This window comes from Lepus europaeus, chromosome 3, assembly GCF_033115175.1.
Source record: "Lepus europaeus isolate LE1 chromosome 3, mLepTim1.pri, whole genome shotgun sequence".
Taxonomy (NCBI): domain Eukaryota; kingdom Metazoa; phylum Chordata; class Mammalia; order Lagomorpha; family Leporidae; genus Lepus; species Lepus europaeus.
Genome location: NC_084829.1, coordinates 162,510,253 through 162,524,126, shown reverse-complemented (window position 1 = coordinate 162,524,126; position 13,874 = coordinate 162,510,253). Strand labels below are relative to the sequence as shown.

The 13,874-nt window shown below is 42.0% G+C and overlaps 1 protein-coding gene across 2 annotated transcripts in view; it reads left to right on the top strand.

Annotated features, from left to right (window-relative positions):
* The window catches only part of PRKN (parkin RBR E3 ubiquitin protein ligase), a 1,356,574-nt gene that overhangs the window by 508,402 nt on the left and 834,298 nt on the right, over positions 1 to 13,874 (top strand). Inside the window, exon 4 of one of the 2 annotated variants that reach the window (XM_062187015.1) lies at positions 12,625 to 12,743. In XM_062187015.1, coding sequence (XP_062042999.1) covers positions 12,625 to 12,743 — 119 coding nt within the window. Of the gene's footprint in view, positions 1 to 12,621; positions 12,744 to 13,874 lie in introns of both variants that reach the window. The other variant, XM_062187014.1, reaches the window with a different exon arrangement.

Here is a 13,874-nt window from a genome sequence, read left to right as displayed (position 1 = left end):
TAAATAAAAATTAATAAATACACAATTTTTAAAGTTTAGCAGTGATGAGTGCAGCTAGTGTTACTTTAAAAATATTTCATGATTGTTGGTGAAACTTCATTTATGCTAATAAAATTAAAATGCCAAAGTCAGAACTTGTCACATACTTTTCATAAATATTTCTAATATGCAAATGGAGGTGTTCATATAATTTGTGGCTCTCAAGATGTATGGGGGTTGAGGATTTTTTAAGTGGCAGGAACAAATGAATATCATGAAGTTAAGAGCCATTAAGAAGGAACATGCACTAACATGGGCAAGTCGGTTTACAGTGAAGAGAATGGGGAAGTATTAGAACCCTAAAACTAAAAGTTTGGTGAAATATAAACATTTCAGTAATTTCTTTTTGCTTATTTAATATGTATTTTTCATCCTTCCTATGAATAATACTATGCCAAGTCTGAGTATTATTGGTTTTCTTACTGCTTGCCATGCTCTGAGATATAGAGATGAAGAAGACAGAAAACTCTAGTCCAACAAAGGAACAAACCATACAGTATAGTTACCATTGTAAGTCAGACTACCCATGCAAGCCAAATGAACCAAGTGCAAGATGCCATAAGGACTGATGACTGCCTATTGTGGAGCTGAAACAGGAGGCAAGGCATCTCAGTGAGGAAGTCAGGTTTGATATGTGCCCCTGTCCTTAACATTGGGAGGGACTTCCTGCTGAAAGTGTTAGGTCAAGGCTGAAGACAGCTGTGGAGGCCAGAGAATACAAACACTCCAGTCCAATTACTTGTACAGGATGCAAGAATGGGCAGTAGTCATTAAGTTTGGGGAGACTGCTTGAGCATAGATTATAAGGAGGTCATCCTAAAGAATTTCAGCCAAAATAAAACCATTTTTGGTAATTATTTTAAGCTCTTAAATAATGTACATTCTAGGGACATTGTTTTTAATAATAAGTGACAAAAAATCTAGAAAGCAATAGAAATCTATTTTGTAGTGAGACACAAAGTATACAAGTGTCTTTACATGTGGATAGAACCAATACTTTAATTGTTAACTCTCTTGCCTGGCCCTCCTCCAGCTCTATTCAGGGACCACAGATGCTAGATCACCAGCCCCCAATGGATGCTGTAGGGAAACAGAATCGAGGGCCTTTCTGCATTTGTCAAAGTAGATGGTACAGTATGCTTCTAGAGGATAATTGTCTGTAGCAATTTGGGAGTTTCCTTGCTTGGAGTGGAACAACATACAGGGAGGGAGAGCTCCTGGGGCGCTTTGGGGAACTGTGGAGGCTTCTGGGGCAAGACACCGGGTGTGGGCAGCAGGTGAGAGAAGGAGCTTGGGAGCCTCTGTGAGGCATGGAGGGAGCTGAGAGAGGAGGCAGCTTGAGGTTCTGTGTTTCCTGGCTCACAGTTGCCCAGGAGAATCAATCCTGCTCACCAAACTCTGAGGATGCCCATGACATGGAAGTTGAGATAACACACTGAGACAAAGTGGAAGTGGAAGTCTGGATTGTCCCGCCTCTAAGCCACCTTCCCCTTAATGATTGTGCCTATTTGTTTCATGGGTACTCTGTGGGGACTCGATTTCCATGGGAATGTCTGTGTGCTGTGCCACCAGAGACCCAGACCAAACTCTCATTAGAGACATTAGACAATGTTTCTGGTGCTACTTCCTAGCACTAAGCAACTGCCTTTTGATGTGGGATACATACTTCCCTTCTGGCCCCTAAAGTCCAAAGGGTTCCAAGGGGTGTGGGTACAGGCACCTGCATAGACTATAGAGTCAAGGGAGTGTGATGCAGGGTCAATTCTGCAGTACAGCCTCAAAGAACTTTCAACATAAAAGTCATAATGAAAGTGTGTGTTCTTATCTGCATGCTGGGCCTTTACTTTCTGTTGTTCTAAGAGGGCTGGGGTCATGCCCTGTTGTGAATGCAATGTTCACCACCCTTCCTGATGTACCCGAATCTGTCAGTGTTGTTCTTAAACTTTAAAGCTGCTATGCTTAAATAGTTTGTCTTGTTTTGTTATTTTCTCATGTTCTGCGCTGTCCAGTGCATGTGAGATTTCTTTCCATGTTATTGCTGGCTGGAATATTGATATGATTCTACTACTCTTGTTTCCTTAGAGTTACCATGGCTTCTTGCCACCAATTATCCCTTCCCCCAACCAACCTCTCCTTTTAGGTAGACAAGAGTTTGTAAATTCTGGAAGCTAGATATTGCCCTTGAAGTTATAAATGCATGAAGATCTTCCACTACAGAAGTGGGGTGCTTCAGTGTGCAGTGTTCAGCCAGAGATAAGAGGACCCTGAGTTGGGCATGATGCATAACTGGGACATATCCGGGTCTTCAGAGGTCTTTTCAGTCCAGAGCCCATGACCTAGAAGGACCTTCACGGCCCTTGAGCCCCTATGAAGAGTGTTCTAGCCAGAGTGATTCCAATGCGTGCTTTCAGAAGCCAACATCAGTCATGATATTATCAGCATTGAGTAAGGTAAGAAAAGAAACGGAGTAGGCACTTGGCGTGGCAGTTAAGACACTGCTTTAGACTTCCACGCCCCGTGTTGAAGTGCCTGGGCTTGAGTCCTGGCTCTGCGTTCCACTCCAGCTTTCTAATAATTTGTAGCCTGGGAGACAACAGCTGATGGTTTAAGTGTTTGTGTCCCTACCACCTATTGGAAGATCCAGACTCCAGGCAGTCTGATCCAGCCCTGGCTGTTGTGGGCATTTAGGGAGTGAATCAACAGATGAGAGCTTTATCTTTCTCTTTGACTTGCAAATAAACAAAACAAATATAATTTTTAAAAAAAGATCTCCTGCTATAATGACATCTTCATGCATTCCCAACTAGTCGCTGTTTCCTTAAAGAAAAATAATTTCTCTCATATTTTGAGAAGTAGTAGAATTTCTCTTACCAATGATAGTTTTTTGAAGTCAATACTCAAAAAGATCAGGTTTATCAACATTGTATGTTTTTTCTTATTATTTGGTACAAGCAAAAATAAGAGATGCATCATATTTACAAAAGGCTTATTTTGTAGCAAAAGTGAAGAAAGGAAATATTATACTTAAAGAAAATATTTAAATGAAGCTAATTATATTGGCTACAGAGGGTGAAATCAAGTGAGGAATGTGGGAGTGTAGAGACTCACACCTTGTTTGCTATGCTCCCTAATTAATGCCATTCCCCTCACTGCTCATTTACTTCACATTTCTCATTCTCTAACACTGAGAGCATTTAAAATTAGATTCTTAAAATTGTTTTTTAAAGAACAAGCAAAGTACCACTTCTTTAAACATAAATAAGAAATTCAGAGGACCCTCAGGTCATGGCATAAATAGCCATTTCTTGGTATAACATTTAATTCGTAGACTCTGTGCTAACCCTTAACATGAGATTTAATATCCCTCGTTGTAATTGCCTGGCGTGCAGATGCTTGCCGAGTTCCTGTGCTGTCAAACACTTGTGGAAATTTCCACGAACACTCAGTGCGACAGGAGGCGGGCAATGGCACTGGGGAGGCTGGTGCTGCAGCCATGCCCGTGATTGCTGGCAGTGGTGGGTAATTGCCAGCCTGTGATCGAGTGCAACTTTCTAGCAGCCCCGGAATCAATGCCCCACAGTGGGGAGCAAACCACCTGGGACTCCTAGTGATTACCACGTGGTGAGGTGAGAGCCCATGCTTTGTCATCAGAAAAGCTTATATTCAAATCTCGAGTTAGCCCTATTGCTGGCTAGGGAACGCCACTCAGCCCTGAGCGGGGGTTCCCTCAGGTATACAGTGGTGGTAATCATGCCCTTCCATCCAAGAATAGATGCTTGTTTAGCAAGTCTGCCTTTATCATGAAATTTTAGAGCTCATTTGAACCCCCTTCAGTGCCATTTCACAGCCAAGGATAAACAGCCGTTTTTATTTTGGGTAGATAAGCTTATTTCTTAAGAGGGCACCAGCTTGCTTGAAAAATCTTATCCACTAGCCTGTATCTGTATAATTGTTTACTCTTTTCTGTTCATAATCTTCCTGTCATTCCCCTAGATACCTTGCACCATAATAAAAATTGTGATTTATGGAAAGACATGTGATTCTGGTAAATTTTAAATCAATTTAGGGACTTTCCATCATGGTTTATGTTCCATAATAGCATTAAATATTCAGTTGCAAAGGATTTGTTTGGATATATAGCAATTTTAAGAAGAATTATTTAAGAATTATATCTAAGCTACTTCTAGGAAAGGGGCCGGCATTTTGGAATAGTGAGTAAAGCCACTGGCTGCAATGCTGGCATCCCATATGGGCGCCAGTTGATGTCCTAGCTGCTCTACTTCTCATCCAGCTCCTTGCTAATGCACCTGGGAAAGCAGCAGAAGGTGGCCCAGGTACTTGGGCCCCTGCACCCACCCACATGGGAGACCCAGAAAAAGCTCCTGGCTTCAGATGAGCCCAACCCCTGCTGTTGCATTTGGGGAGTGAACCAGTGGATGGAAGATTCTCTCTCTCTCTCTCTCTCTGCCTTTCAAGTAAAAAAAAAATCTTTAAAAAATCTAGCATAGGTTTAAGAGAAATACTGTGCAAGAAAGACCATCTGAGGAAGTAGGAAGTCTGAATATTTACGGTAGGAACTTGAATTCTAAATGCCTGGGGCAGGGGCCATCTCTGTGGAGTAGTGGGTAAAGCTTCCACCAGCAATGCCAGCAGCACATATGGGTGCCAGTTCCCCATTGCTCCACATCCAATCCAGCTCCCTGCTAATAGCCTGGGAAAAGCAAAGGAAAATGGCCCAACTGCTTGGGCCCCTACTACATACATGCAAGATGTGGAAGAAGCTCCTGGCTTTAATCTGGCCCATTGATGGCCATTGAAGCCTTCTGGAGAGAGAACTAGTGGACAGAAGATCTCTCTGTTGCTCTCTTTCTCTGTAACTTTGACTTTCAAATAAATAGGTAAATCTTTAAAAAATAAAAAATTAAATGTCTGGGGCAGAAAATACAGAAGACTACCACATTGAATACTGCCTCTGTGTCAGATACTACATTGAGTGACTCACTTAATTATTTTTCATTTTGAATAATAGCCCTTTCAAATATATAATTTATTTATATTTATATATGTACATACTTATATACATGTCTCTATATTTACTATGTGTTTATTATTGAGAGTTGGAGACAGAGTGCCCACATCTGGGTTACCTCCTGCCAGATGCCTACAACAGCTGGGGCTGGGTGTGAAACCTCAGTACAAGTCTCCCACTTGAGTGGCAGGGACTCAGCTACTTGAACCATCACCTGCTGCTTTGTAGGGCACACATCAGCAGGAAGCTAGAACTCAGGCGCTGTGAAATAGGACAGGAGAGGCCCAGCTGCCACCTTCACACTGCACCAAACACCTCCCCCACTATTAAGTCCAGTCTTGGCAGCAGTCTGTGAGTTAGAAACTGTCATCGTCTCTGTTTTGCACTGAGGGTCCAATGGTTTGCCCGAGGAGACAAAGCAAGGCTGAGGTTTGACGTTGGTATCATGGGGCTGGCTGCCTCTTTAAGCCTGGACAGACATCTTGACTGTAGAGATTCCATTCTGGAGAAGTTTGTGTACACAATTAGGCCCACACTTTATTCCATTTAAATTTGACCATAGGTGTGTGGTCTACTTTTGAGAGTGCTGTACTTTGCTGGCACCAATCTTCACTCTGTCCTGCTCCCTGACCATTTCTGAGAAGAAAAAGAAACTAAACTTACTCTGTTTGGCTTTGAATCTTGTTATTTATTTAAACCTAATCCTTAAATCATGTTTCACTTTGTAGTTTTGTCTTGGCACAAGAGGTTTCATTATTACTCACAAAATGAATAAAAAAATAAATAAATTGGTAACAACAACAACAAAGCAGGCAAAAGCATTAGATTTAATCAAGAGTTTTTCCTCACCAGATGAAATTCTTGTGAAGACAAATTAATTAAAAAGCTCGCTCAAAAATTGGGAATTAAGTTATAACTTTCAAGAGTAGCTTTTCCTTGGAGATTGCTAAAGATGTTTTAAAAGTTCATGAGCTGGCTGGGTGGTTATGTAATTCTGAGTTGTTTGTAATATGGCATCACCTTGGTTACTCCACATGACCTAAGTCTCCGGCTTGTTAAAGCATGGAATAGTGCAATTGGATTCAGCCAGGAGCAGTAGCCAGTTGGACAGGATTGGAGTGAAAAGTGTTCATGTGATAGCTGTCTTCCTTAAATATCTCAATATGATCAATTTTCAGAATCTTCCTTCATCCCCTTAACATTTAATTTTATCAAATTCTATATGAAATATTTTATTCATCCTATGTATCATTTTTTATGATAAGCCAGAGTTAATGCTCTTGATTCCAAATGTGATAGTGTATCATTACAAAGAGTGTGTGAAGTTGGTCCAGTGAGTTTGGCTGGTAGAAAGATGTTCTGAACATTTGATAATTGTGGTTGCGTTCTATTTTATGTTCCTTTTTGGCCCTCACACTACCATACCTGCTCCAATTTTGAGAACATTTCAAATATAGGAGAATTCTTTGACCTAGCAAGTATTTATTGACTGTTTACTAAATTCAAGGAACTTCAGTAGCTATTTGGAACAGGAAAAGGTCACGTGAAGTGTTCACGCGGGGAGGTTGTACCCATAGAAAGGCAGGAGGGTGTGTTAAGTATGTGAGGCTTCCTGGGCTGGGGCCTCGTAGTGCCCAGGAAACATGAGGGAAGGAGCAAACCACCCCAATGGCATGCAGGACAGTAGTCATCTCACAAGCTGTAAGGTGAGCAGGTGTGGGGGTGGTCGGGTACCTCAGTCGGCTTAGTGACTTCCCGAGAGTGCAAATGGTGGCTCTCAAGAGGAAGACAGTAAAGGATTTCCAGTGAGATAATGAAGGCTGAGTATCACCTGCTCAGTTTAGCTATTCTCTTCTCCAGTAATTTATAGTAGATTGAACTGGACGTGATTCTCATCATTCTGATTACCCAAAGAAAGCTTATGCAGAAGAGGTGATTCAGAGAGTTCATATTAAATGGATTTTGTGCGGAGCCATTTCAGACTAACACTGTGCGCATTGTTAAAACTAGAATATTGTTTTTTCTTCCTACTATTTGTTGAGCTCTTTACTCAGTGTAGGGTTAACCTTATGACTATAAAGTAAACTGAAAGTAGATCATTGTAAAAATTGAGAGGGAATAAGAGAGGAAGGAGGAGGAAGGGCGGAAGCATGGGCAGGAGGGAGGGCAGGCTGGGAAGTATCAATATGTTCCTAAATTATATATATAAAATACATTAAATTTGTTTACCTTAAATAAAAAAAAACCAAAACTAATGAATAATTACAGTCAGTATGAGGAAGAATAGATTCTCTCTCCATAATGTACAAAGGCAAGCCTGCTGGACTTCAGAATGAATACTGATTTTGTTCACTTGTTATTTTCTTATTGTCTACTTGGTCCATGAGGTCTATATTTCAGCTAACATGGTGAAGCCTTGACTGAAGGGCCACCATCCAGAAATACAACAGCAGTAATTCTGGCACATGATGGGGAAGAAGGTTCTCAGAGCCTCTGCAGTTGCCTCTGGCCAGATCCCTGTCACAGCTGTTGAAATCACAGCAATAATTCTGTTGCGCAGGTTCGTAGGTGTTGGCCAGGACTCAGGTTACTCTCTAAGTGGCCAGGAGAGGTGATTAAGTTGATGGTGATAGTGGAATTAATGGCACATACGGAAGTGCCATACTTGATATTAAGAAACAAGGACAAATCTAGGCAAGAGGGAAGGAACTGGAACTACTAAGAGCATCCCTAGGCAACATGGGAGGATTGGGCAAAGGCTGTGAAGGATGCTTCACGCTAGGGACTCCTTACCTAATGCCTGTTCTGTAGTACTGGGACGGTTAAACTGTTGGAAGGTGATAAGACCACACTGGTTCCTCTTCTACTCTTCATATTACTGTTTAGGAAAATGGCATATCTTTATGGGGAATTCTTACAGGAAGTGTCATGCCAACTAAGCCTTGAAAGTATGGGTTGCAGGTGGAGGTGAAGATGGCCCAAGTGTGGCCCATGCATGTGTGGAGAACTGACACCCTTGGGGTGGGGAATGGGCACACCGCAGCACAACAGCCATGCTGTCCTCCACACTCCCCATCACCACTCACCTGACCCAACTGTAGAGCCTCAATTTCAGACCTCCTTCTTTTACCAACGCTGGCTTTTATATCAGAACAGTTAAGCACAAGCTATCGTGCTTCTCAGGATGCCAGGAGGGCTTCCCCAGCGTTTGCTTGTTGTCTGCAGAGGAAAGGAGGGAGGGGCAGCCCGAGCCTGGTTCTTTATTCTCTTCTGTGCTGCCCACATGCGGCTCTTTAAACATAAGTTCCTCAAAGTTAATGAAGTGAAGAGTCACTCCCAATTTGGTTTCAAGCGCTCCACAGCCACATGTGGCTAATAGTGACGTGTAATACACACGTGTACAGGGTAGTGCCCATGGCACGGACTTCCATCCCTAGAGAAAGCTCTCTCAGACAGCCTTGCTGCACTGTTTCACTGTGTTCATATGTGGCACATGTCATTCTAAATCAGTTGTGCCCTTGCTGCCCTACTCTTTTATAACCCATCCATTCTGAATACTATTTTGTCTAGGTATAAAATATGTGAAATTTCATCCTCTCCCTCCCTAGGAGACTAATCACGCAGGCAATTAAATCCTTGATGCTCTGCGACAGTCAGTGATGGGAACTTCTGAGGTTAATGAAAAGTTTCATTAGGATCCAGAATGGCTTTTCCTAAGTATCCATCTGTCTTATCAAAACAGTGTCTCCAGGCCTGCAGCCCATTATCTAAAATACATAAAAGAAAAATGATAACTTCGATGATTATGCTGGCTTTTCAAAAAGAGAAAAACCAAAGCAAATAATAGATATAGATATTCTTTTTTAATGCCCTGTACTTGGTACCTTGGGAATGTTCATGCTTTCAGTGATTCTTTAGAAAAAGAAAAGAAAAGGGGAGAGAGGAGCATTGAGCCTGGGCTGTGTTAACAAGGCAGAGTGGATGAGCCAAACTCAAGACGATGGGACTAAAATGTGAAGGAAAGATGGGGACCCCGTGGATGGCCCCTGGGTGGCTCACCCTTGTGAAGGGCCCTGAACTTACTGTGCTTTTAACTTCTTTGCACAAAAAGAATGAACTGCTGAATGAGTTTAGTGTCCTTTACTGGTAAAAATCATTGCATGAGCAGATTAACTTTCCTGGCATGGATAGGATAGTTATGGGAGCTTGTTCATGACTTGGAGGACTTGGAAGAGCTTATTAATCATGAGCAGGCTCTCTAGGAGCATTTCAGAGACTGGTTTGACCAGTGAGCCCCCACTATTAGGGCTTGACCCCTGTTAACATATTGCAAACCACTGTAGTTGTTCCGTACAATATGCTTAATGTGCACTTGATACGTCTATGAGTAGAACTACTGAAATAACCAACTTACTTAAACATCTCTATGGTTTAATATGAAAAGAAGTGCTTGTTTTTAGGGTGTTGAAAGAGTGAGGTCTGCAACTTAATTCCAGATGCGTCAGCCTGGTAAAGTGTATATCTGTATTTATGCACAAAGGCTCACACAGAGAGTCCACCCAAATGTGGCAAAGTACTCACAATTGTTGGGTCACAATAAATAATAGGATTTTTTTTACAATTTTACAAATATTTTTCTAGGTTTGACACTTATTTGATAAAAAGAAGGAACTCTTACAAACACAAATATAAGCTATTTTTACTATATGGGGTAAAGAAGGGAACTACCAAACAGAAAAGTGAATTAGGAGAGAAAAAGGATTTTAAGATACCCCCAGAAAAAATGAAAGGGGGGATTCATGTTATTGACCAGAGCAGCCATATACCTTTCTAGGCTTTTCAGGTCACTCATCCAACCACCTTGCCGTTCCTTTAGGAGTTATGACCCCATATGCAAGAGTTCCTGCCTTAGGCCCTCTGGCCAGACCGGCAGGAACATTGCCCAGAAATCTGTCAGGGGGTTATTTGTTCATATTTCTATCCAGTGCTCTGCAGGCCGCGGCATGACACAGAGAAGCTTGCCAAAGTTAAATTGTGTTGTGTGGCCGAATAGGAGGGGAAGGCACCCGAAAGGGAGTGTTCAAGGTTTACCCGCAGCCCCAGCTGCTTGGTCGAGTGAAGCCGACAGCTTGCAATGTGCCGCAGCCAGGACTGGCCTGACCTTGATCTTCCTTCGACTGGCTATTAATCCCCAACTTGAGCTGGCTCTGGGAAGCAACGTGTAATAGATTGCATGTCATCTTTATGCTTCTGGGGCATAGACATTGGCTTGCAGTATTTTCTGAACAACTTCTCAAGGACTTTGGTGAAGGTTGTGGCCTGCACAGGCGGCAGGGTTTCCCGGCCTTCACACTCTGCCTGGATGGAGCATTTGCTGAAACAGCGTTGCCCCAAGGGAGAGAGCAGAGTCCTTGAGTCTCCTGCCATTCTAAGGCACTGCTTTAAATATCGTGATAGTCACTCATTTGCTCTTGCAGCAATGCTGGTGGCTTTGCCACCCTGACACCTCTTTCGAAAGCTTTGTTTTCCCTGGTCCTTTTCTTGCTTTTTTTATTGGTTAATCTTCACAGTAGGTTAAAAAAAGTTGTGAAGTAGGATTTGTTGCTATTGCTAGCAAAGATTTTACAGGAAGGGCTCATGCCTCCTTCATGAAGCTCTTTTTTAGAACACACTAAAATTGTCACAGTTCTTGTGGTCTTGATATCCTGTGAGTTTCTATGGTACAAATATTTCTATGATGGTAATATATGGTTCTGTGTTACATTTATGATGGATGCAAGCACTTAAGAATATATTTCATGCAATTATTGGCTAATGATGTGATTTTCATAGACTCAAATATCTTATTCGTTAAAACATTAAAACTGCAGAGGTGTGAGAAAGAGAGATTCATATCAATATAAACATACATTTATATCTGATCTTGCCCTTTGCACTGGAAGCTCAATGTTAATCTCTGGAGAATAACAACTGTAAAAATCTGCTGCAAATACATGATGGAATTACTAAACGATATATTTATTATATTTCACATTATATACAAAGTATTGTCACCTGTAATATTGGTAAAGGTGACTAAACAAATGACAATACAGTATGTTTACAATGACCCTTTTTTGAAACGTTTTACTTATTTGAAAGGCAGAACAACAGGGGTGGGGAGGGGCGACGAAGAGAGAGAGAGAGATGTTCCATTTACTGGTTCATTCCCTAAGTGCCTGCAGTAGCCACGGCTGGGTCAGGCTGAAGCCAGAAGCCAGGAACTCCATCCAGATCTCTTACTTGTGTATGGGACCCAAGGTCTTGAACCATCACCTGTTGCCTCCCAGCTGCTTATTAGCAGGAAGCTGAGTTGGAAGCATAGGCAGGACATGAACCCAGGCACTCCAGTATGGAATGTGTGCAATCCAAGTGGTGGCTTCATCTACCGTGCCACAAAGCCCTCCTCCACAGAGGCTGTTTTTATGCATGAGTGAAACAAATGGAGCTACCTAAGGCTTTAGAATTCCTTATTGTTTTCTCATTATTTGTGTATTAATTAATTTAAATAGATAATAAGCATTTTGGAAGCTTAAGATTTTCATTCATAATGTTAAAAATGCTATATATTATTTCTAGATGCTTCGATGGTAATAGTAAAATTAAAAAAAAAAAACAACTTTTATGCTGTAACTCAACACCAACAAAATAAGGATTAAATGAAGGAACTATTCAGTAGTTTTAGAAACTGGGACATTTAGAAAGATGGTTATTTTACTGTTGAGTGCTTCTGGGTAAAGTTAGTTCTCTGTAGACATGAAGACCATTAAAGAAAATCTCCCCTGGTTCACAGAGAAACCCTATCCGTGTGGTGGCACTTGAGAACATTAATTGGAAGTGGTTATGGAGTTGTTTTCATTGTTGTCATTCCGGTTTTACTCTTGAACATGTATTTTTTAAATGAATTCTGGGTTTGAGAGATAATATTAATGAAATAAAAAATACACATCTGTGAGTGGCTGCTGAGCCTGTTAAGCTGCCAGGGCTCAGGTCTCTTGTCTTATCCTATACCTGTGTGTGTTGAGAAGCTTTCCCTGGAAACCCAGCAAATGGTGATCTTATCACTTGATGGTGAGAAGTGGGCTGGTTTGTCTCCATGGATAAGATATTAAGAAGGGCAGTCTGCAGCCTTCACAGTTCTGTACAGAGCCAGAACACAAACTTTGGGAGCAGTGTTCTCTCAATTTTCCATTCTTTTTCAACAGCATAAAGTGCATTTAACTTTGCTGTGTTGCAAATGCACTTGGCCAGCTCTCTTGGTAGCAGGTTGATTCCTTTGCTGAGTAAGGCACAGAGTTGCTGGCATGAAAAAGAAAGGATTCCTACTTTTTGAGCATAAAACTAGATTGTCTGAATTGAATTCTTGTATTCTCATTGGAACATTTATTCCACTAATGTTTCAAAATGTTCCCAAGGAGTGAGTTTTGAAATTTGCCTCTAACAAACTTTTAGAGAGTTTCTCATCTCTGTTTGGACTCAGAGTTGATTGGCTGTGTTTCTGCTTTTCCTCCCAGCAGGTAGACCAACCTACAACAGCTTCTATGTTTACTGCAAGGGCCCCTGTCAAAGAGTGCAGCCAGGAAAACTCAGAGTTCAATGTGGCACCTGCAGACAAGCGACCCTGACCTTGGCCCAGGTAAGAAAATGTGAGACAGCCAAGCAAAAAGAATGCATGCTACCAGAGCAGCCTCTCTGTGTTTCTGATCATGCGTCGCTCATAACTGGAAAGAGAAGACAGTGTTCTGTGTTGTTGTGATGGGCACTGATGCCTGCAGCTTTATTTTTATTATGCCTTTGTCTTCTAGATTTCTTTCTACTCTGTAAGAGTTTAGGAGGTGCCGGGCCATCTTTGTTACTTTAATTCAGTGGAGTAGCAAGGACTCATATTTGCACTCTGATATGGGATGCTGGCATTGAAAGGAGGCATGGGGACTGCTTCTGTAGCAAAGGGAGATTGGGCATTGGTAGGGTGTCATTTAGAAGAGAATGAGAAGGAACCTACTAAGCTGTTGGGAGTATTTCACATCATGATCTGTGAAATGTTGGCATGGTTATGTATGTGTGTACGTCAAACTCCACCAGAGTGTTTAAGATTGGTGCACTCAAGGTTGCGAATGTGTTACTCCTCAATAAAAGAAGTGAAAAGAGGGGTCGTGGGCCCACTGACAGGATGCACATGGAGCAGGAGTGGAGTCTGCTGCTTGGTTTTCTGCAGCCTGCCAGCCAAGAGCACCTTCTCTGTTTTGGAACAGTTAGGAGAAAGTGAACGATGGATAATATTGCAGGACCCATGAACCTCACGTGAAATTTGAATTCCAGTGTCCGTGAATAGTCTTTTTTTAAACTCTTATTTAATAGATATAAATTTTCAAAGTACAACTTTTGAATTTTAGCAGCTTTTCCCCCCATAACCTCCCTCCCACCCACAACCAACCCATCTCCCACTCCCTCTCCCATCCCATTCTTCTTATCAGAACCCAGCCCTGCTCATTTCTGTTGTTTCTGATTGCATCTGTATGGTGGGGGCAAAGTGGTAATTGTGCTAAAGACGGAATGGCTGCACAGCCTGGAACATTTAAGTTCAGGCTCCTTAGAGAAGAGGGTCTCTGACACCCAACATAAAGCATGAGACAGTGAATGCCCAATGACCCTGCAGAACGTGAGGTGGATGTAGCAGTAGGTAGTAGATGGAGGGCACTGGGTCAACACTCTCTGAGCACACCAAGAAGGTGTAGATGACAATGGGATGGGACAGGCAAGTGCTCAG